The sequence below is a fragment of the Leucopleurus acutus genome, assembly GCF_964270905.1.
Source record: "Leucopleurus acutus genome assembly, chromosome: 3".
Classification (NCBI taxonomy): domain Eukaryota; kingdom Metazoa; phylum Chordata; class Mammalia; order Artiodactyla; family Delphinidae; genus Leucopleurus; species Leucopleurus acutus.
Genome location: NC_139145.1, coordinates 159,937,462 through 159,962,994, shown reverse-complemented (window position 1 = coordinate 159,962,994; position 25,533 = coordinate 159,937,462). Strand labels below are relative to the sequence as shown.

Sequence of the window (25,533 nt, the reverse complement as noted above, 5' to 3'; positions counted from 1 at the left end):
GAGACTGCAGGTGGTGGAGGCAGGAGCTTCGGAGCCACGGAGGAGAGTGCAGCAACAAGGGTGCGGAGGGCAAAGCGGGGAGATTCCCGCGCAGAGGATCGGTGCCGACCGGCACTCACCAGCCCGAGAGGCTTGTCTGCTCACCTGCGGGGGCGGGCAGGGCTGGGAGCTGAGGCTTGGGCTTCGGTCGGAGTGCAGGGAGAGGACTGGCCACGTGAACACAGCCTGAATGGGTTAGTGCACTATGCCTAGCTGGGAGGGAGTCCGGGGAAAAGTCTGGACCTGCCGAAGAGGCAAGAGACTTTTTCTTCCTTCTTTGTTTCCTGGCGCACAAAGAGAGGGGATTAAGAGCACTGCTTAAAGGAGCTCCATAGACGGATGTGATCCGTGGCTAAAAGCACGGACAACAGAGACGGGCATGAGACGCTAAGGCTGCTCCTGCCACCACCAAGAAGCCTGTGTGCGAGCACAGGGTGCACTCCACACCTCCCTTCCGGGGAGCCTGTGCAATCTGCCACTGCCAGGATCCCGGGATCCAGGGACAACTTCCCCAGGAGAATGCACAGCGGCTGGTGCAATGCCACGCCAGCCTCTCCTGCCGCAGGCTCTCCCCGCATCCGTACCCCTCCTTCCCACCGGCCTGAGTGAGCCAGAGCCCCTGAATCAGCGGCTCCATTAACCTCGTCCTGTCTGAGCCAAGAACAGACGCCCTCTGGTGAACTACACGCAGAGGCGGGGCCAAATCCAAAGCTGAGCCCTGGAAGCTGTGCGAACAAAGAAGAGAAAGGGAAATCCCTCCCAGCAGCCTCAGGAGCAGCAGATTAAATCTCCACAGTCTACTTGATGTACCCTGCATCTGTGGAATACCTGAATAGACAACGAATCATCCCAAATTGAGGAGGTGGACTTTTAGAGCAAGATTTATTATTTTTTCCCCTTTTCCTCTTTTTGTGAGTGTGTATGCTTCTGTGTGAGATTTTGTCTGTATAGCTTTGCTTTCACCATTTATCCTAGGGTTCTATCCGTCCTTTTTATTTTTTAACTTAATAATTATTTTTCTTATTTTTAATAATTTTATTTTTCTTACTTTATTTTATTTTCTTTTATACTCTTTCTTTCTTTCTTTCTTTCTTTCTTTCTTTCTTCCTTCCTTCCTTCCTTCCTTCCTTCCTTCCTTCCTTTCTTTTTTTCTACTATTTCTCCCTTTTATTCTGAGCCCTGTGGATGAAAGGCTCTTGGTGCTGCAGCCAGGAGTCAATGCTGTGCCTCTGAGGTGGGAGAGCCAGCTGCAGGACACTGGTCCACAAGAGACCTCCCAGCTCCGTGTAATACCAAATGGCAAAAATCTCCCAGAGATCTCCATCTCAACACCAACACCCAGCTTCACTCAACGACGAGCAAGATACAGTGCTGGACACCCTATGCCAAACAACAAAAACACCCATTAGCAGAGAGGCTGCCTAAATTCATAATAGGTCCACAGATACCCCAAAACACACCAACAGACATGGACCTGCCAACCAGAAAGACAAGATCCAGCCTCATCCACCTGAACACAGGCACTAGTCCCCTCCACCAGAAAGTCTACACAACCCACTGAACCAGCTTTAGCCACTGGGGACACACACCAAAAACAACGGGAACTACGAACCTGCAGACTGCGAAAAGGAGACCCCAAACACAGTAAGATAAGCAAAATGAGAAGACAGAAAAACACACAGCAGATGAAGGAACATGATAAAAACCCACCAGACCTAACAAATGAAGAAGAAATAGGCAGTCTACCTGAAAAATAATTCAGAATAATGATAGTAAAGATGATCCAAAATCTTGGAAATAGAATAGAGAAAATGCAAGAAACATTTAACAAGGACCAAGAAGAACTAAAGATGAAACAAGCAACAATGAACAACACAATAAATGAAATTAAAAATACTCTAGATGGGATCAATAGAAGAATAACTGAGGCAGAAGAATGAATAAGTGACCTGGAAGAGAAAGTAGTGGAAATAACTATAGCCAAGCAGAATAAAGAAAAAAGAATGAAAAGAACTGAGGACAGTCTCAGAGACCTCTGTGACAACATTAAACACACCACATACAAATTGTAGGGGATCCAGAAGAAGAAGAGAAAAAGAAAGGGACAGAGAAAATATTTAAAGAGATTATAGTTGAAAACTTCCCTCATATGGAAAAGGAAATAGTTAATCAAGTCCAAGAAGCACAGAGAGTCCCATACAGGATAAATCCAAGGAGGAACACACCAAGACACATATTAATCAAACTGTCAAAAATTAAATACAAAGAAAACATATTAAAAGCAGCAAGGGAAAAACAACAAATAACACACAAGGGAATCCCCATAAGGTTAACAGCTGATCTTTCAGCAGAAACTCTGCAAGCCAGAAGGGACTGGCAGCACATATTTAAAGTGATAAAGGAGAAAATCCTGCAACCAAGATTAATCTATCCAGCAAGGATCTCATTCAGATTTGATGGAGAAATTAAAACCTTTACACACAAGTAAAAGCTGAGACAGTTCATCACCCCCAAACCAGCTTTACAACAAATGCTAAAGGATCTTCTCTAGGCAAGAAACACAGGAGAAGGAAAAGACCTACAATAACAAACCCAAAACAATTAAGACAATGGGAATCAGAACATACATGTCGATAATTACCTTAATGTAAATGGATTAAATGCTCCCACCAAAAGACACAGACTGGCTGAATGGATACAAAAACAAGACATATATATATATATATATACTGACTACAAGAGACCCACATCAGACCTAGAGACACATACGGACTGAAAGTGAGGGGATGGAAAAAGATATTCCATGCAAATGGAAACCAAAAGAAAGCTGGAGTAGCAATTCTCATATCAGACAAAATAGACTTTAAAATAAAGACTATTAGAAGAGACAAAGAAGGACACTACATAATGATAAAGGGATCGATCAAAAAAGAAGATATAACAATTGTAGATATTTATGCACCCAACATAGGAGCACCTCAATACATAAGGCAAATAATAACAGCCATAAAAGGGGAAATCGACAGTACCACATTCATAGTAGTAGACTTTAACACCCCACTTTCACCCATGGACATATCATCCACAATGAAAATAAATAAGGAAACACGAGCTTTAAATGATACATTAAACAAGATGGACTTAATTTATATTTATAGGACATTCCATCCACAAACAACAAAATACACATTTTTCTCAAGTGCTCATGGAACATTCTCCAGGATAGGTCATATGTTGGGTCACAAATCAAGCCTTGGTAAATTTAAGAAAATTGTAATTGTATCAAGTATCTTTTCAGACCACAATGCCATGAGACTAGGTATCAATTACAGGAAATAATCTGTAAAAAAATACAAACACATGGAGGCTAAACAATACATTACTTAATAACAAACTGATCACTGAAGAAATCAAAGAGGAAATCAAAAAATACCTAGAAACAATTGAAAATGGAGACACGATGACCCAAAACCTATGGGACACAGCAAAAGCTGTTCTAACAGGGAAGTTTATAGCAATACAATCCTTCCTAAAGAAACAGGAAACATCTCGAATAAACAACCTAACCTTGCACCTAAAGCAATTAGAGAAAGAAGAACAAAAAAACACCCCAAAGTTAGCAGAAGGAAAGAAATCATAAAGATCAGATCAGTAATAAATGAAAAAGAAATGAAGGAAACAATAACAAATATCAATAAAAGTAAAAGCTGGTTCTTTGAGAAGATTTAAAAAAAAAAGATAAACCATTAGGCAGACTCATCAAGAGAAAAAGGGAGAAGACTCAAATCAATAGAATTAGAAATGAAAAAGGAGAAATAACAACTGACACTGCAGAAATACAAAAGATCCTCAGAGGTTACTACAAGCAACTCTATGCCAATAAAATGGACAACCTGGAAGAAATGGACAAATTCTTAGAAATGCACAACCTGCCAAGACTGAATCAGGAAGAAATAGAAAATATGAACATGGTAATCACAAGCACTGAAATTGAAACTGTGATTAAAAATCATCCAACAAACAAAAGCCCAGGACCAGATGGCTTCACGGGAGAATTCTTTCAAACGTTTAGAGAAGAGCAAACACCTATTCTTCTCAAACACTTCCAAAATACAGCAGAGGGAGGAACACTCCCAAATTCATTCTACAAGGCCACCATCACCCTGATACCAAAACCAGACAAGGATGTCACAAAGAAAGAAAACTACAGGCTAATATCACTGATGAACATAGATGAAAAAATCCTCAACAAAATACTAGCAAACAGAATCCAACAGCATATTAAAAGGATCATACACCATGATCAAGTGGGGTTTATTCCAGGAATTCAAGGATTCTTCAATATACGCAAATCAATGTGATACACCATATTAACAAATTGAAGGAGAAAAACCATATGGTCATCTCAATAGATGCAGAGAAATCTTTCGACAAAATTCAACACTCATTTATGATAAAAACCCTCCAGAAAGTAGGCATAGAGGGAACTTTCCTCAACATAATAAAGGCCATATATGACAAACCTACAGCCAACAACATCCTCAATGGTGAAAAACTGAAAGCATTTCCACTAAGATCAGGAACAAGACAAGGTTGCCCACTCTCACCACTCTTATTCAACATAGTTTTGGAAGTTTTAGCCACAGCAATCAGAGAAGAAAAGGAAATAAAAGGAATCCAAATCGGAAAAGAAGAAGTAAAGCTGTCACTGTTTGCAGATGACATGATACTATACATAGAGAATTCTAAAGATGCTACCAGAAAACTACTAGAGCTAAACAATGAATTTGGTAAAGTAGGAGGATTCAAAATTAATGCATAGAAATCTCTGGCATTCCTATACACTAATGATGAAAAATCTGAAAGTGAAATCAAGAAAGCTCTCTCATTTACCATTGCAACAAAAAGAATAAAATATCTAGGAATAAACCTACCTAAGGAGACAAAAGTCCTGTATGCAGAAAATTATAAGACACTGATGAAAGAAATGAAAGATGATACAAATAGATGGAGAGATATACCATGTTCTTGGATCGGAAGAATCAACATTGTGAAAATGACTCTACTACTCAAAGCAATCTACAGATTCAATGCAATCCCTATCAAACTACCACTGGCATTTTTCACAGAACTAGAACAAAAAAGTTCACAATTTGTATGGAAACACAAAAGACACCGAATAGTGAAAGCAAACTTGAGAACGAAAAATGGAGCTGGAGGAAGCAGGCTCCCTGACTTCAGACTATATTACACAGCTACAGTAATCAAGACAGTATGGTACTGGCACAAAAACAGAAATATAGATCAATGGAGCAGGATAGAAAGCCGAGAGATAAACCCATGCACATATGGTCACCTTATCTTTGATAAAGGTGGCAGGAATGTACAGTGGAGAAAGGACAACCTCTTCAGTAAGTGGTGCTGGGAAAACTGAACAGGTACATGCAAAAGTATGAGATTAGAACACTCCCTAACACCATACACAAAAATAAGTTCAAAATGGATTAAAGTCCTAAATGTAAGGTCAGAAACTATCAAACTCTTGGAGGAAAACATAGGCAGAACACTCTATGATATAAATCACAGCAAGATCCTTTTGACCCACCTCCTAGAGAAATGGAAATAAAAACAAAAATAAACAAATTGGACCTAATGAAACTTAAAATCTTTTGCACAGCAAAGGAAACCATGAAAAAGACCAAAAGACAACCCTCAGAATGGGAGAAAATATTTGCAAATGAAGCAACTGACAAAGGATTAATCTCCAAAATTTATAAGCAGCTTATGCATCTCAATAAAAGAAAAAAAAAAACTAATTCAAAAATGGGCAGAAGACCTAAATAGACATTTCTCCAAAGAAGATATACAGACTACCAACAAACACATGAAAGAATGCTCAACATCATTAATTGTTAAAGAAATGCAAATCAAAACTACAATGAGATATCATCTCACCCCAGTCAGAATGGCCATCATCAAAAAATCTAGAAACAATAAATGCTGGAGATGGTGTGGAGAAAAGGGAACACTCTTGCACTGCTCATGGGAATGTGAATTGGTACAGCCACTATGGAGAACAGTATGGAGGTTCCTTAAAAATCTACAAATAGAGCTACCATATGAGCCAGCAATCCCACTACTGGGCATATACACTGAGAAAACCATAATTCAAAAAGAGTCATGTACCAAACTGTTCATTGCAGCTCTTTTTACAATAGCCCAGAGATGGAAACAACCTAAGTGTCCATCATCAGATGAATGGATAAAGAAGATGTGGCACATATATACAATGGAATATTACTCAGCCATAAAAAGAAACGAAATTGAGCTATTTGTAATGAGGTGGATGGACCTAGAGTCTGTCATACAGAGTGAAGTAAGTCAGAAAGAGAAAGACAAATACCATATGCTAACAAATATATATGGAATTTAAGAAAAAAAAATGTCATGAAGAAGCTAGGGGTAAGACAGGAATAAAGACACAGACCTACTATAGAATGGACTTGAGGATATGCGGAGGGGGAACGGTAAGCTGTGACAAAGTGAGAGAGTGGCATGGACATATATACACTACCAAACGTAAAATAGACAGCTAGTGGGAAGCAGCCACATAGCACAGGGAGATCAGCTTGGTGCTTTGTGACCACCTAGAGGGCTGAGATAGGGAGGGTGGGAGGAAGGGAGATGCAAGAGGGAAGAGATATGGGAACATATGTACATGTATAACTGATTCACTTTTTTATAAAGCAGAAACTAACACACCATTGTAAAGCAATTATACTACAATAAAGATGAAAAAAAATGTACCCTAGGACATGGGATCTGAGGATTTTAGACTTGCCAGCCTCCATAACTGCAGGAGCCAACATAAGCCAATTCATCAAAATGAATTGATTGATTCAGAATTATTGATTCTGAATCCTATTGATTCTGTTTCTCTGTAGCACCCTGAATAATACAAGTACAGTTGACAGCAGAAGGCAGGTTAATCTTTACTCATCTCAAGGCTGAATCCATGAATTATCTGCTCTATGAAATCTTCACTGGTCCTCTTAGAGAGATTAAGTCGCCATGTTTTCATGTTTCTCTAGTCCCTAAAAAATTTATCACTAAAACTCCCTCTGGCAAGAGCATTGCAATCACAACTAACTGCTGAACAATCATTGACCGGAAGATACTGGAACTCACCGAAAAAGATATCCAATATACAAATACAAAGGAGAAGTCACAATGAGATGGTAGGAGGGGCACAATCACAAATAAAATCAAATTCCATAACTGCTGTGTGTGTGACTTACAAACTGGAGAATGCTTATACCACAGAAGTCCACCAATTGGAGTGAAGGTTCTGAGCCCCATGTCAGGCTTCCCAACCACGGGAGCTGGCAATGGGAGGAGGAATTCCTAGAGAATCAGACTTTGAAGGTTACAGGGATTTGATTACAGGACTTCAACAGGACTGGGGGAAACAGAGACTCCACTCCTGGAGGTCACACACAAAGTAGTGTGCACATTGGGACACAGGGCAAGGAGCAGTGACCCCACAGGAGACTGAACCAGACCTACCTGCTAGTGTTGCATGGTCTCCTGCAGAGGCGGGGTGTGGCTGTGTCTCACTGTGAGGAAAAGGACACTGGCAGCAGAAATTCTGGGAAGTACTCCTTGGTGTGAGCCTTCCCAGAGTCCTCCATTAGCTCCACCAAAGAGCTAGGTAGGCTCCAGTGTTGGGTCATCTCAGGCCAAACAACCAACATGGAGGGAACCCAGCCCCACCCATAAGTAGACAAGCAGATTAAAGTTTTACTGAGCTCTGCCCACCAGAGCAACACCCAGCTCTACCCACCACCAGTCCCTCCCATCAGGAAACTTCCACAAGCCTCTTAGATAGCCTCATCCACCAGAGGGCAGACAGCAGAAGCAAGAAGAACTACAATCCTGCAGCCTGCAGAACGAAAACCACATTCAGAGAAATATAAACAAAGTAAAAAAGCAGAGGACTATGTACCAGATGAAGGAACAAGACAAAACCACAGAAAAACAACTAAATGAAGTAAAGATAGGCAACTTTCCAGAAAAAAAAATTCAGAATAATGATAGTAAAGATGATCCAGGACCTCAGAAAAAGGATGGAGGCAAAGATCGGGAAGATGCAAGAAATGTTTAACAAAGACCTAGAACAATTAAAGAACAAACAAACAGAGATGAATAATAAAACAACTGAAATAAAAAATACACTAGAAGCAATCAATAACAGAATAACTGAGGCAGAAGAATGGATAAATGACCTGGAAGACAGAATGGTGGGATTTACTGCTGTGGAACAGAATAAAGAAAAAAGAATGAAAAGAAATGAAGACTGCCTAAGAGACCTCTGGGAAAACATTAAACACAACAACAGTCGCATTATAGCAGCTCCAGAAGGAGAAGAAAGAGAGAAATGACCTGAGAAAATACTTGAAGCGATTATAGTTGAAAACTTCCCTAACAGGGGAAAGGAAATAGCCACCCAAGTCCAGGAAGCGCAGAAAGTCACAGGCAGGATAAACCTAAGGAGAAACACACTGAGACACATAGTAATCAAATTGGCAAAAGTTAAAGACAAAGAAAAATTATTGAAAGCAGCAAGGGAAAAATGACAAATAACATACATGGGAACTCCCATAAGGTTAAGAGTTGATTTCTCAGCAGAAACTCTACAAGCCAGAAGGGGATGGCATGACATATTTAAAGTGATGAAAGGGAAGAACTTACAACCAAGATTACTCTACCTGTCAATGATTTCATTCATATTCAATGGAAAAATCAAAAGCTTTACAGACAAGGAAAAGCTAAGAGAATTCAGCACCACCCAACCAGCTCTACAACAAATGCTAAAGGAACTTCCCTAAGTGGGAAACACAAGAGAAGAAAAGGAACTACAAAACCAAACCCATAACAATTAAGAAAATGGTAATAGGAACACACATATCGATAATTACCTTAAACGTGAATGGATTAAATGCTCCAACGAAAAAACACAGGCTCGCTGAATGGATACAAAAACAAGACCTATATATATGCTGTCTACAAGAGACCCACTTCAGACCTAGAAACACATACAGACTGAAAGTGAGGGGATGGAAAAATATATTCCATGAAAATGGAAATCAAAAGAAAGCTGGAGTCACAATACTTATATAAGATAAAATAGACTTTAAAATAAAGAATGTTCCAAGAGACAAGGAAGGACACTACATAATGATCAAGGGATCAATCCAAGAAGGTATAACAATTATAAATATATATGCACCCAACGTAGGAGCACCTCAATACATAAGCCAAATGCTAACAGCAATTAAAGAGGAAATTGACAGTAACACAATAATAATGGGGGACTATAACACCTCACTTACACCAAGAGAGAGATCACCCAAACAGAAAATTAATAAGGAAACACAAGCTTTAATTGACACAACAGACAAGATAGATTTAATTGATATTTATAGGACATTCCATCCAAATACAGCAGATTCCACTTTCTTCTCAAGTGTGCATGGAACATTCTCCAGGATAGATCACATCTTGGGTCACAAATCAAGCCTCAGTAAATTTAAGAAAATTGAAATCATATCAAGCATCTTTTCTGGCCACAAAGATTAGAAATCAATAACAGGGGGAAAAAAACGTAAAAAACACAAACACATGGAGGCTAAACAATACATTACTAAATAACCAAGAGATCACTGTAGAAAGCAAAGAGAAAATCAAAAAATACCTAGAGACAAATGACAATGAAAACACTATGATCCAAAACCTATGGGATGCAGCAAAAGCAGTTCTAACAGGGAAGTTTATAGCAATACAAGCCTACCTCAAGAAACAAGAAAACTCTCAAATAAACCATCTAACCTTATACATAAAGGAGCTAGAGAAAGAACAAACAAAACCCAAAGTTAGCAGAAGGAAACAAATCATAAAGATCAGAGCAGAAATAAATGAAATAGAAACAAATAAAACAATAGCAAAGATGAATAAAACTAAAAGATGGTTCTTTGAGAAGATAACCAAAATTGATAAACCATTAGCCAGACTCATCAAAAACAAGAGGGAGAGGACACATATCAATAAAATTAGAAATGAAAAAGGAGTTACAACAGACACCACAGAAATACAAAGCATCCTAAGAGGCTACTACATGCAACTATATGCCAATAAAATGGACAATCTGGAAGAAATGGACAAATTCTTAAAAATGTAGAACCTTCCAAGACTGAACCAGGAAGAAATAGAAAATATGAACAGACCAATCACAAGTAATAAAATTGAAACTGTGATTAAAAATCTTCCAAAAAACAAAAGTCCAGGACCAGATGGCTTCACAGGTGAATTCTATCAAACATTTAGAGAAGAGCTAACACCCATTCTTCTCAAACTCTTCTAAAAAATTGCAGAGGAAGGAACAGTCCCAAACTCATTCTATGAGGCTACCATCACCCTGATACCAAAACCAGACAAAGATACTCCAAAAAAAAAGAAAATTACAGACCAATATCACTGATGAATATAGATGCAAAAATCCTCAACGAAATACTAGCAAACAGAATCCAACAACACATTAAAGGATCATACACTATGATCAAGTGGGATTTATCCCAGGGATGCAAAGATTCTTCAATATATGCAAATCAATCAATGTGATACACCATATTAACAAATTTAATAATAAAAATCATACGATCATCTCAGTAGATGCAGAAAAAAGCTTTTGACAAAATTCAACACCCATTTATGACAAAAACTCTCCAGAAAGTGGGCATAGAGGGAACCTACCTCAACATAATAAAGGCATTATATGACAAACCCACAGCAAACATCATTCTCAATGGTGAAAAACTGAAAGCATTTCCTCTAAGATCAGGAACAAGACAAGGATGTCCACTATCACCACTATTATTCAACATAGTTTTGGAAGTCCTAGCCATGGCAATCAGAGAAGAAAAAGTAAAAGGAATACAAATTGGAAAAGAAGAGGTAAAATTGTCACTGTTTGCAGATGACATGATGCTATACATACAGAATCCTAAAAATGCCACCAGAAAACTACTAGAGCTAATCAATGAATTTGGTAAAGATGCAGGATATAAAATTAATACACTAAATCTCTGGCATTCCTATACACTAATGATGAAAAATCTGAAAGGGAAATTAAGGAAATACTCCCATTTACCATTACAACAAAAAGAATAAAATACCTAGGAATAAAACTATCTATGGAGACAAAAGACCTGTATGCAGAAAACTCTAAGACACTGATGAAAGAAATTAAAGATGATACAAACAGATGGACAGATATACCATGGTCTTGGATTGGAAGAATCAATATTGTGAAAATGACTATACTACCCAAAGCAATCTACAGATTCGATGCAAGCCCTATCAAATTACCAATGGCATTTTTATACAGAACTAGAACAAAAAATCTTAAAATTTGTATGGAGACACAAAAGACTCTGAATAGCCAAAGCAGTCTTGAGGGAATAAAAATGGAGCTGGAGGAATCAGACTCCCTGACTTCAGACTATACTACAAAACTACAGTAATCAAGACTCTATGGTACTGGCACAAAAACAGAAATATAGATCAATGGAACAGGATAGAGAGTCCAGAGATAAACCCATGCACAAATGGTCAACTAATCTATCACAAAGGAGGCAAGGATATACAATGGAGAAAAGGCAGTCTCTTCAATAAGTGGTGTTGGGAAAACTGGACAGCTACATGTAAAGGAATGAAATTAGAACACTGCCTAACACCATACGCAAAAATAAACTCGAAATGAATTAGAGACCTAAATATAAGACCAGACACTATAAAACTCTTAGAGGAAAACACAGGAAAAACACTCTTTGACATAAATCACAGCAAGATCTTTTTTGATCCACCTCCTAGAGTAATGGAAATAAAACCAAAAATAAACAAATGGGACCTAATGAAATTTAAAAGCTTTTGCAAAGCAAAGGAAACTACAAACAAGATGAAAAGACAGCCCTCAGAATGGGAGAAAATATTTGCAAACAAATCAACAGAAAAAAGATTAATCTCCAAATCATACAAGCAACTCATGCAGCTCAATATCAAGACAATAAACAACCCAATCCAAAAATAGGCCAAAGACCTATATAGACATTTCTACAAAGAAGACATACAGATGGCCAAGAGGTACATGAAAATATGTTCAACATCACTAATTATTAGAGAAATGCAAATCAAAACTACAATGAGGTATCACCTCACACCAGTTAGAATGGGCCTCATCAGAAAATCTACAAACAACAAATGCTGGAGAGGTTGTGGAGAAAAGAGAACCCTCTTGCACTGTTGGTGGGAATGTAAATTGATACAGCCACTATGGAGAACAGTATGGAGGTTCCTTAATAAACTAAAAATAGAATTATCATATGACCCAGCAATCCCACTACTGAGCATATACCCAGAAAAAACCATAATTCAAAAAGACACATGCACCCCAGTGTTCATTACAGCACTATTTACAATAGCCAGATCACGGAAGCAAACTAAATGCCCATTGATAGACAAATGGATAAAGAAGATGTGGTACATATATACAATGGAATACTACTCAGTCATAAAAAGTAATGAAATTCGGTCATTTGCAGAGACGTGGATGGATCTAGAGACTGTCATACAGAGCAAAGTAAGTCAGAAAGAGAAAAACAGATATCGTATATTAACGCATATATGTGGAACCTAGAAAAATGGTACAGATGAACCGGTTTGCAGGGCAGAAATTGAGACACAGATGTGGAGAACAAACATATGGACACCAAGGGGGGAAACTGGCACGGGGGGTGGGGGAGTGGTGGTGTGATGAATTGGGAGACTGGAATTGACATATATACACTAATATGTATAAAGTGGATAACTAATAAGAACCTGCTGTATAAAAATATATTAAATTTAAGAATTAAAAAAAAAAGAAAACATCACCACAGTAATTATCCATAATGCAATTATTTGCTTAACTTATCTTTTGCATTAGATTCTTAAATTCCTCAAAGACAAAATAATACCCTCAATATCATTAGTGCCTAAAATACTACACTACCTAGCAAGTATCATTTATTAATATATTCTGAGTGAGTTAGTTAAGGTATACTTTAGGACCAAGATGATAAAGTATACCATACCAAAGTACTGGAATGGTAGCCAAGGAAGTAGAACATTCCAAGAGGAGACAGGGTGATTAATACAGTCAAACAACACAAATAAATCAGGGGAGATAAGAAATGAAAAGTACTCATTGGTTTAGCTATTGGGAAGTGATGAACACATTGGCAGTTTCTGAAAATCACTTAGAATGAAACTATACATTATCCTGAGCTGAGACATTAACATGGAAATTGAGGGAGTTGACAGCTAGTCACTTGAAAAATATATTAAGAACTACTTATTGAGTGCCTGCTAGTGCTATTATTTTACTTAGGAGTCATATAAAAGGAAAAGTAAGTGATGACATATAAGTTTGAAAGAATATTTATTATCCTATAAAAAATAATACCCCCAAATTTTACAGATATTTTAGGATTATGGTAGGCAGAATTCTAAAGGTGCCAGCACATGATTTCTGTCCCTTGGTTATTCAACTAAACACTAATCTGGATACTGTTGTGAAGGAATTTTGCAGGTGTAATTAAAGTCCCAAGTCAGGTGACCTTAAAACACAAAGATTATTTGGGTGGGCCTGACCCAGTTGGGTGAAAACCACTGAAAGCAAACTTTCTCCAGATGGTAGCAGAAGAGAAAATTAAATAGATTCAAGCATAAGAAGGATTTGACACACTGTTGCTTGTTTGAAGAAGGTAAAGGAATGCAGGCAGCTTCTAAGAGGAGGGAACTGCCTCAGCTAACAACCAGAAAAAGAATGGAGCCCTCACACCTACATCCTCAAGAAAGTGGATTCTGCCAACAAGGAAAATGAGTGTGAAATCAGATTCTTCTCTGGAGCCTTCAGATAAGAGCCCAGCCCAGCTGACACATGATTTCAGTCTTTCCTGATTTAAAGCAGAGAACTCAGTTGAACACTCCTGGACTTCTGACCTAAAGAAATCATATGATTATTTGTTACACATTAATAGAAAAGTAATAGAAGTTACCAAATAGCTCCATTATGGATTACATTGTTACATGTAACATAAATGTTCCACAGGTATTTTTTGAGAAAGTACCCTTCCACCAGAACTGTGATATGTGATAATAAGACATCACTTTCTATTTCCCTGACCAGACACATATTGAATTTATCTGATTATTAGTGTATTCTTTAAAATTGTGAAAATAATCTTATGTCTCAGAATGAATTTTTAAAATAATAGAATAAACCTCAATCAGTTAAAATACCTGACCAGTACTTGGGTTCAATGGACAACAGCTGCCACAGAGGGTCATATTAGAATAAGCACAGATCTAGGAACCAAAATATTTAGATTCATATTTTGTGTGAGTCTCACTTTCCTTTCTCTTATAAAATGAGAAAATATGTGTCTTCTCTATTTCACAAAAAAATTTGTTAGGATGACATGGCTGTAAAACACACCATACAAGTGCAAATAGCTGCTAGTTATGTTTAGCTGCAGTAGTAAAAGATATCACAGACCAGACCCATGTTTCCTGCCTTTCCTGCATGACTGGGCAGTTGAATAATCACTTTGACCTAGAACCACAGGATGAAAAAAGGCAGAGCCAAACATCATGTAATTAACAGCTGCATTGCATCTGAGCCCCACCTGAATGCTCAAAGGATGCCCACTTCAGCTGTGACACCCTCAGCTTTCACACTGGTCCTCTAGCAGGAGGCCTGTTCACCTGAAGTAAAGACCAATATTTTGTTTTTGTTTTCTTTTGTACAGAGGTGCTTTGCTCTTATTTTCTCTTAAATCCTGGTGCATTGCTTCATCTGCCCAGAGAAGGAACATTTCTCTTCTCTTAACCCCTAGGTAGGCTAAACAAGTATTTTAAAACCTTAACTTCTAATTTTAATTCCGTAGAACAACAGTCTCCTCAAAACTGTTACATTAAGGTTTTAGAAAATCCCATTTCTGCTCTTGAAAGACAATTGCAATATAATGAGAAGATAAGACACATACTGGGAGAAAATATTTGCAAAAGACACATCTAATAAATTAGTTACACAAAACATGCAAAGGAGTCAAAATTAAACATGAAGAAAACAAATAACCTGATTAAAAAATGGGCCAAAGACCTTAATAGATACTTCACCAAAGAAAACATACACATGGCAAATAAGTATATGAAAACATGTTTCACATATACGTCATCAGGAAAGTGCAAATTAAAGCAAGATACTACTACATATCTATGAGTGGCCCAAATCCAGGGAAGACTGACAATACCAAATGCTGGTTAGGATGTGGAACAATGGGAACTCTTATTCATTCATATCTGGTGGCTATTCAAACTGGCACAGCTGTTTCAAAAGACGTTTTGTCAATTTCTTATAAAACTAAACATACTCTTACCATATGATCCAAGGAGTGCACATTTTGTATTTACCAAAGGAGCTGAAAATTTCTGGCCATACAAAAAACCTACACATGGATATTTATAGCAGCTTTATTTCATCATTGCCAAAACTTGGAAACAACCAAGATGAATTCATCTTCAGATGATGAATGGATAAACTCTGGTACATGCTGACAATGGAATATTATTGAGTACAAAAAAAATGAGCTATCAAGACATAAAAAGACATGGAGGAAACTTCAATCCATATTACTAAGTGAAAGAAGCCAACCTGAAAGGCTACATACTGTATGATTTCAACTACATGACATTCTGGAAAAGGTAAAACTATGGAGTCAATAAAAAGATCAGTGGTTGTCAGGGGTAGGGATGGGGAGACATGAACAGGTACAGCACAGAAGATTTTTAATGCATTCAAATTACTCTGTATGATATTATATTGATGGGTTTATGCCGTTATACATTTATCCAAAGCCATAGAATAAGGAGTTAACCCTAAATTAAACTATAAACATTGGTTGGTTATGATGTGTCAATGTAGGTTCATCAATTGTAACAAATGTATCACTCTGGTGGGGGAATGTTGATAGCAGAGAAAGCTAAGCATGTGCAGGTGCAGAGAATATATGGGAAGTCTCTGTCCATTCCTCTCAAGTTTGCTATGAGCCTAAAATTGCACTAAACAAAATAAAGCCTTTAAAAAGATCCTGTAGAAAAAGTATCCAAAATAGAAAATACTTTGATGACATGGCTCATGTTAAAGTAAATGCTTACAAACAACTGTACGCGGAAGGGCACCCAACTCTATTTTATAGGCACTTAGGCTAAGCAATCAGTAAGTGAATGTGAGCTTTTCCAGACACAGCCTCCCAATATGGCTATAAAGTCTTAACTAGTGCTCGTTCTTTCTACATACCTGTTTATGATTAGGATTAAATTATATTTTAGTAGTGCTCATTGAGGAGTCTCTAAGGCTTCTTTATTACTATCTATAAAATTCAGGATGTTACTCTTTACTGTACTGTTTTACTTAGTAGATGTGTATTAACTCATTTCCCATATGAAATACTAGCAGATAGTAAAAAAAAAAAAAAAAGGAAAGAAAAGAAAAGAAAAAGAACGTAGTAAGTACATATTTAAGAGTTACTTTAGTAAAAATGAATATTTCCTTTAGTAATGATTGCAAATAATATAATTTTCATGATATACTTGAACTCATGTATATTTATAAATTACTTCTACTTGATACAAATATTATTTGGGCTGAGGTGAGATTTAGAAGTGATCTAAAGTATGGCTTCTGATCAAAATACCTCTGGAGTTGAACTTGATGTTATTTTAAAATAAGTCCTTATTCTTTCTGACAAGCAAATATCATTCTCCCCAGGGATTCTTCCCTTCCTTCTTCTGTACATGGAACCTGTTCTCAAGAAGAACTACACAATATTTTTGGAAACTTTTCAATGTCTCCATCACATCTACTTCAGTATATCAATCCATTTATTCTTTTATTTTAAAACTAATTTTAAACGAGCCTTTATCATTTGACAGCTATTTTATTGTACTTGGGTAACTAAGAACATGCAAATCTAGACCTAGTCTGATTATTTTGAAAATGAAAATTAACCAGAATTAAAACAAATGAACTCACTCATGTATTCTTTATAACACTCATTTAAAAGTAATTTTTCAGCACAGTATTTCCCTTTGAAAATGCTTATTTTCAAAGGGAAATACTGTGCTGAAAAAATATCTAAATGGAAACCACTTGAGTTGATTTTTCAGATGAGAAACATGAAAAATTCAGGTGGAATAGAAAAGACTGGAGTAGGGCTTCCCTGGTGGCACAGTGGTTGAGAATCTGCCTGCCAATGCAGGGGACACGGGTTCGAGCCCTGGTCTGGGAAGACCCCACATGCTGTGGAGCAACTGGGCCCATGAGCCACAGCTACTGAACCTGCGTATCTGGAGCCTGTGCTCTGCAACAAGAGAGGCCGTGATAGTGAGACGCCCTCACACCGCGATGAAGAGTGGTCCCCGCTTGTCACAACTAGAGAAAGCCCTCGCACAGAAACGAAGACCAAACACAGCCATAAATTAATTAATTAATTAATTTTAAAAAATAGCAGATACCAAGAAATGGGATGAGGGAAATTTAAAAAAAAAAAAAGACTGGAGTAGTTTAATTACTGATTTGTGATAAAGGACATTATAAAAGAGCATAAACCACAATGAGCTATCAGCCCACAACCACTAGAATGGTTATGGTTGGTATGTAATAATAAAAACTGGTAATAATATAGAGTAATAGGAACCCCCATATTGTGTTGTTGTGAATGTAAAATTTAGCCACTTTGGAAAACAGTCTGGCCGTTCATCAAAATTTTAAATATAGTTTCTTTATGACCCCGCAATCCCACTCCTAGGTATATATCTCAAAGAAATGAAAACTCATCCACACAGAAACATTCATATTAATGCTCTTAAGAGCATTCTTCAAATTAGGCAAAAAGTGGAAGCAACCCAAACATCTATCAAGTGATGAATGGATAAATAAAATGTGGTATAACCATATAATGGAATATTTTTTAGCAATAAGAAAGAAGGAAATACTGATACATGCTACAATGTAAATGAACTTTGAAAATATCATGCTAAGTGAAATAAGCCAGTCACAAAGACCATGTGTTATTGATTATTTTATATGAAATACCAATGCAAGGCAAATCTATCAATATAGACAGAATGTTTATGTCTCCCCAAAATTCAGAGTGGACCACTCATGAGTGAGATTAGTACCCTTATAAAAGAGACTCCAGAGAGATTCCTTGCCCTTGCTACCATGTGAGTACACCACTAGGAGACAGCCATCTATGAACCAGGAAGTGGGTTCTCACCAGACCCCAAATCTGTTGGCCCCTAATCTCGGATTTCCAGACTCCAGAACTGTGAGAAAAAAATGTTTGCTGTTTAAAGCACTCAGTTTATGATATTTCGTTATAGCAGCCTAAACAGACTAAGACATCTATAGAAACAAAAACTAGATTAGTCGCTTCTTGGGTTGACGCATGGGGAAGGGGGAGTAGAGAGTGATGACTAAGGGGGACAGGATTTCTTTCTTTCTTTCTTTTTTTTTTTTTTTTTTTTGCGGTACGCAGACCTTTCACTGTTGTGGCCTCTCGCATAGCGGAGCACAGGCTCCGGACACGCAGGCCCAGCGGCCATGGCTCACGGGCTCAGCCGCTCCACGGCATGTGGGATCTTCCCGGACCGGGGCACGAACCTGCGTCCCCTGCATCGGCAGGCAGACTCGCAACCACTGTACCACCAGGGAAGCCCAGGGATTTCCTTTTGAAGTAATGAACATATTCTAAAATCAATTGTGGTGATTGATGCACAGCTCTGAATTTACTAAAACTCATTAAACTATACACCTTAAAAAGATGAATGGTATGGTATGTAAACTATTTCTAAATGAAGTTTTAATTTTTTAAAAATGTCTTATACATTCTGAGGGCAAAAGAAAGAGAGAGCATAATTTTATTTTACATAGCTTTATTTTCTAACATGAAGTTTTCCTAAATTTTAACATTTATAGTTCACTCATGAGTATGTTGGAATCTTTTAAAATGTATATGTAAGCTGAGTATACTATACTAAATTTTATTATAGTATATATAATACTAAACTTGGGGCAATTTGTACCTTTCACTTATTTCTCAACATTTAAAGAAAGACTTCATTTTCTTGACAGTAGTCCATTTTCCTAAAGCTTTATTCTAATTTCATTTGAAGACAGTTATGTACATCTTTTTGAACTCAGAGATAATTGTTGACATTTATGCTTTTTTAAAAAAATCTTAGGTGTTTAGCACAATGCAATGCTCTGGATGAGGATGGAACAATGGCCTTCCTCAGTTGTATACCATGTGCGTCTCTTGAAAAGAACTTACACCTGCCTGCTGAAATTCCAAGAGCTGTTCTTTTGCTATAAAATTTCTAAGTGTTAATTGAAGCTTGAGGAAGGGTGTTATATTGATAAAATTATTCAAGTAAAATGTTAGATTTTCGTTTCTTCTCTTTATATTCCTAAACTGCTCCACCGTATATGAAGTATTCTTCTTCTACTTAAGTAAGACATAAGCACATGACAAAGCAAATCTCATAATTAAGAAGAGAATGAAATATTTTGACTCAGTGATGCAGACTAAGTGTTCTGTGATGCCAATTTTTCACCACTATGTGGGGATTAAAGTAAAGAGAAAGGTATACGCTTTATTCACTGCATCTGACAATGAGTAACTGTATCTACTACATTCTGTGCACTCTGCTATATCATGGCATAAAAAATAGAAATCATGATAGCCCTGCTCCAGAGAAAGTCTCAGCATAAATCTTCATGTATAAGTGACATCTTTCCTATGGTACATAATGTAAAGAAATTTACCATTTTCTGAAGCAGCAACTGTGATGTTGTACCATGGAGTTTCTTCTCTATCAAGAACCTTGGTAGTCTTAATGGTCCCAGTGTTGGCATCAATGTTGAAAAACCTGTCATCTTCAGCATTGTAGTCGATGAAGTATCTAGAGAAAAAAAAAATTGGATACTCTTTTACTTGATGCTATAATGAAGAAAAGAAAACTGAACCAAGGGAGGTATTAAATCTACTATACTCAAATATTGAAATATGTATTTTTACTTCCCATATTTGGCCCTTAAGATTTGTCCACCTGTTTTATATTTGCATAGAAATGATATCAATTATTTTTCTGTCAGTCCTTAATTAAGGTTTAATTCAATTACTAATTCAAAAAGTTAAAAATCAAAACACTAAACTCCACGAATAAAATAGTAGGTAGTAGATAGTAAAAACACAGTAATTAATAAGGGAAGGATTGAAAAAAACTGCCTCTATGAAGACAATAGTACATTAAGAAAAAAGTAAACCTTTAATGAAACTTCTCATTACTATATGTACAATGTTTTTAGGATAACAGATGTCAAAGATTAATTTATCTTGGAATTTCATCATAGCTGAGCTTTGAAGATAAATACAAAATGAAAAACAAAACATTTTAATTAATGACCATTGTGTCTCCATCACCTAGCAACTTGTTTGGTCAAAGAATGAGAAAATAAACAGGAAGTAGGTTGCATCCTCAGCCACAAATCTTCTTCCCTCACTAGTTCATGTAATTTTGTAGGGCTCTCTTCTATTAGGTTTGGCCTCCAGCTTACTTTGGCAATAGAATGAGTTGAAAGTGATAGTGTTCTGTTCCACATTTGGGTCTAGATTTCATGAGACTTTAAATGTTTCCTCTTATGCTCTGCCACTACCATAAGAAGCACATTCCAGGGTTAGACCACTGGTTCCCAGAAGAAATATGAGCCCTCAAGTCAGAGTTGTCAGCTTCCCATCCTAGAGTAGAGCTACCTAGTAAATGAGCAAATGTAGGAATGAATGTCCTGGAGATTAGCAGACTTGGCAAAGAGAGGCCAGCCTAGTTCAGCTGTTCGTCAGCTAACTCACAGACACATACACCATGGTTATACATGCCTTTTTCCTATACCCTGAGTTTTGGGGTTTTACATTATTCAGCAGTAGTTAATTAACATAAATGTGAATAAATAATATAGTCAACAATCATCATATGTTCTAGGAATGTTCCAAACTATTCCTAAAACAATTTAATGAGTTTTTTTTTCTCCTCAAACCTCTAATACTTCTTCCCTCATCATTAATCTTAGCTTAAGTGACATTTCATCTAAACCTGAAGAAAAAAAGATGAACTATTATGTGAAAAGTGCAAGGGGCAGACTATTTGAATAGAGGGAACTAAAGTGTAAAGATCCAAATTAAAGAAAAACCTTGACTTGGTTTAAAAACAGATAGGTGTTTCAGTGTAGCTGGCAGAATGAATGAAGTGGATGGCTAGGGCATAGGACAAGCAAGTCCTATAGCACATGGTAAAGAGTTTTATTTTTTTTTATAAAATCGATGGGAAAACATTTTTAACAAAGGAAATAATGGATCTATTTACATTCTGGAAAAATGACAGTGGCTGCTTTGAATCTTGGATTATAGAATGTTAAAAACAATTCAGAAAAGAAATGATGTCATCATGGACAAAAGTGGAAAAATTAGAAGAAAATGAAGTGTATAAAATAGTGCTATATATTCACTACAACCTATAAAGCTTTTTTGTTGTAGTGGCATTGGTAAAAAGAAGAAATTACAAATGACTCAATTTTTGTGTTGTATCTATATATTTGATCTAGCATATAATTAATAAGCCCATTCATGGAGCTGGATAAAAAGTTAGGGGAAAAATTCCCTTTGGGAGAAAAAAGAGTTTGGGAGAAATCAATGATTTTGACATGTTATATCTTAGATGTCAATTAAATAAACATATGGAATAAAAAGAAGAAAATTAGAAATGGGTGTGGAGTTCAAGTGTACTTTCTGAACAGGAAATATAAATTTGAGGTAGATCAGCCTAAATGTAAAATAATGGGAACAATCTCATCTGGGAGAGAATTGTAAGAGAAAAGGAAGGGAAAGATTGAGCAGTACAACATCCAATCTTTTAAGTCTAAAGCAGTCCAGCATCTGAATAGGAGAAGGTAGCAGCAAAAAGAGAGGAACAGCCCAGGGGAGAAGGAAAACTGGGAGGGAGAGGAGGCATAGAAGTCAAGAAAGGAGTGTTCTAAGTGGACAGCTGAGGTAAAATTTATTAAGTTTAGTGGGGTTAGTAAAGGCTGAATTGGATTTGACAGGATGGACATCATTGGTTAATTTGAAAAGAGTAGTTTCAATAAAATATGAAAGGATGGAAGTTTTACTGTAGTGGATTCTAAAGTATATTGAATGTGAATATAGGAAACCCATGAGTCCTGAGACTTTATCGGATAATAGTACCTGAAGTAAAGATGAGAAAAATGGTGCCTTATGTCATCAGAGAAGTGGGTTCAACAAATTAATTTTTTTCTGATATGAGAAATATTAGTCACTGTCTTTGTTGAAGAATATAATAATTTTGAAAGAAGGAGGAAAAAAAGGGGACTCCCTGTCAATCCAGTGGTTAAGATTCCACACTTCCAATGTGGGGGTGGGGGTTCAATCCCTGGTCAGGGAACTGAGATCCCACATGCCATGTGGTGCAGCCAAAAAAAAAAGGGGGGGAGGGAATATCTATAAAGAGAAAATTCATGAGAAGGTGAACAGACTGTGTTCCAGAGCACAAATATAAGGATTTCCACTGAAAGTAACAGAGACACTTCTTCCATTTCAACATGAGGAAAATCTCAGAAGACAGGTGATTGTGGTGATGGAAATATTACAAACTTCATCATACTTTCTAGAAGAGAGTATAAGCATAACTGAAATACAACCTGTGTCTTGCATAGGCATAAGGTGTTAACAGGGTACGTAGAACATATCACTCAGGTATAAACCTCATAACAACCTGTGGACACACATGCTCAAACATAGCAGAAGATATTAATAGCACCACAGAGATCCAAGTTATAGAGCATCCCAAGAAATCTAGGAGCTCATTTAGTGAAAATAACACCTGACAAAAACAGAAGACAACACTTAAAACTCTGTGACCAAAACAAGGAATTGGCTATTTTGTGTACCGGTTATTCTAATAATAATTATATGTTAATTAAAGAAAATTCAACATGCAAAATCAATTTAAATGAGAAAAGATAGGGGTACAAAGCAAATCTGATTCAAAGAGACACATGATCCAGACACTACAAATAGTGGTAAAGAGGTATGCCATTGGGCTTTCCCAAAGCATTAGGCCATAGTGCACTGAAACTGGTTTACTTTCTTTTTTTCTTTTTTAACATCTTTATTGGAGTATAATTGCTTTACAATGGTGTGTTAGTTTCTGCTTTATAACAAACTGAATCAGTTATACATATACATATGTTCCCATATCTCTTCTCTCTTGCATCTCCCTCCCTCCCACCCTCCCTATCCCACCCTCTAGGTGGTCACAAAACACCGAGCTGATCTCCCTGTGCTATTCGGCTGCTTCCCACTAGCTATCTCTTTTAAGTTTGGTAGTGTATATATGTCCATGTCACTCTCTCACTTTGTCACAGCTTACCCTTCCCCCTCCCTATATCCTCAAGTCCATTCTCTAGTAGGTCTGTGTCTTTATTCCCGTCTTTCCCCTATGTTCTTCATTACCCATTTTTGGTTTTTTTCTTAAATTCCATATATATGTGTTAGCATATGGTATTTGTTTTTCTCTTTCTGACTTACTTCACTCTGTATGACAGACTCTAGGTCCATCCACCTCACTACAAATAACTCAGTTTCATTTCTTTTTATGGCTGAGTAATATACCATTGTATATATGTGCCACATCTTCTTTATCCATTCATCTGATGATGGACACTTAGGTTGCTTCCATCTCCTGGCTATTGTAAATAGAGCTGCAATGAACATTTTGGTACATGACTCTTTTTGAATTATGGTTTTCTCAGGGTATATGCTCAGTAGTGGGATTGGTGGGTCATATGGTAGTTCTATTTGTAGATTTTTAAGGAACTTCCATACTGTTCTCCATAGTGGCTGTACCAATTCACATTCCCATGAGCAGTGCAAGAGTGTTCCCTTTTCTCCACACCCTCTCCAGCATTTATTGTTTCTAGATTTTTTGATCATGGCGATTCTGACTGTAGTTAGATGATATCTCATTGTAGTTTTGATTTACATTACTATAATGATTAATGATGTTGAGCATTCTTATTGTTATAAGTATTGTTATAAGAATTGTTATTGTCTTATTGACAATAACAATGTCAAAACATTGTTATTGAGCTGCATGAGCTGCTTGTAAATTTTGGAGATTAACCCTTTGACAGTTGCTTCATTTGCAAATATTTTCTCCTGTTCTGAGGGTTGTCTTTTGGTCTTTTTCATGGTTTCCTTTGCTGTGCAAAAGCTTTTAAGCTTCATTAGGTCCCATTTGTTTATTTTTGTTTTTATTTCCATTTCTCTAGGAGGTGGGTCAAAAAGGATCTTGCTGTGATTTATATCATAGAGTGTTCTGTCTATGTTTTCCTCCAAGAGTTTGATAGTTTCTGGCCTTATATTTAGGTCTTTAATCCATTTTGAGCTTATTTTTGTGTATGGTGTTAGGGAGGGTTCTAATCTCATACTTTTACATGTACCTGTCCAGTTTTCCCAGCACCACTTATTGAAGAGGCTGTCTTTTCTCCACTGTATATTCTGGCCTCCTTTATCATCAAAGATAAGGTGACCATATGTGCCTGGGTTTATCTCTGGGCTTTCTATACTGTTCCATTGATCTATATTTCTGTTTTTGTGCCAGTACCATACTGTCTTGATTACTGTAGCTTTGTAGTATAGTCTGAAGTCAGGGAGCCTGCTTCCTCCTCAAAATCGCTTTGGCTACTCGGAGTCTTTTGTGCTTCCATACAAATTGTGAAATTTTTTGTTCTAGTTCTGTGAAAAATGCCAGTGGTAGTTTGATAGGGATTGCATTGAATCTGTAGATTGCTTTGGGTAGTAGAGTCCTTTTCACCATGTTGATTCTTCCAATCCAAGAACACGGTATATCTCTCCATCTATTTGTATCATCTTTCATTTCTTTCATCAGTGTCTTATAATTTTCTGCATACAGGTCTTTTGTCTCCTTAGGTAGATATTTTATTCTTTACGTTGCAGTGGTAAATGGGAGTGTTTTCTATTTTTTTTGCAGTACACAGGACTATCACTGTTGTGGCCTCTCCCGTTGTGGAGCACAGCCTCCAGACATGCAGGCTCAGTGGCCATGGCTCACAGGCCCAGCCACTACATGGCATGTGGGATCTTCCTGGACCAGGCTATGAACCTGTGTCCCCTGCATCGGCAGGCAGGCTCTCAACCACTGCGCCACCAGGGAAGCCCAATGGGAGTGTTTTCTTAA

At 37.1% G+C, this 25,533-nt stretch overlaps 1 protein-coding gene across 1 annotated transcript in view; it reads right to left on the bottom strand.

Moving 5' to 3' along the window:
• Positions 1–25,533, bottom strand: part of CDH18 (cadherin 18) — a gene marked incomplete at both ends in the record, with an annotated part of 348,690 nt that overhangs the window by 59,856 nt on the left and 263,301 nt on the right. The window contains one exon of the mRNA XM_082836814.1: positions 20,027–20,163. Within this exon, the coding sequence (XP_082692940.1) occupies positions 20,027–20,163 (137 nt within the window). The remainder of the gene's footprint in view (positions 1–20,026; positions 20,164–25,533) is intronic.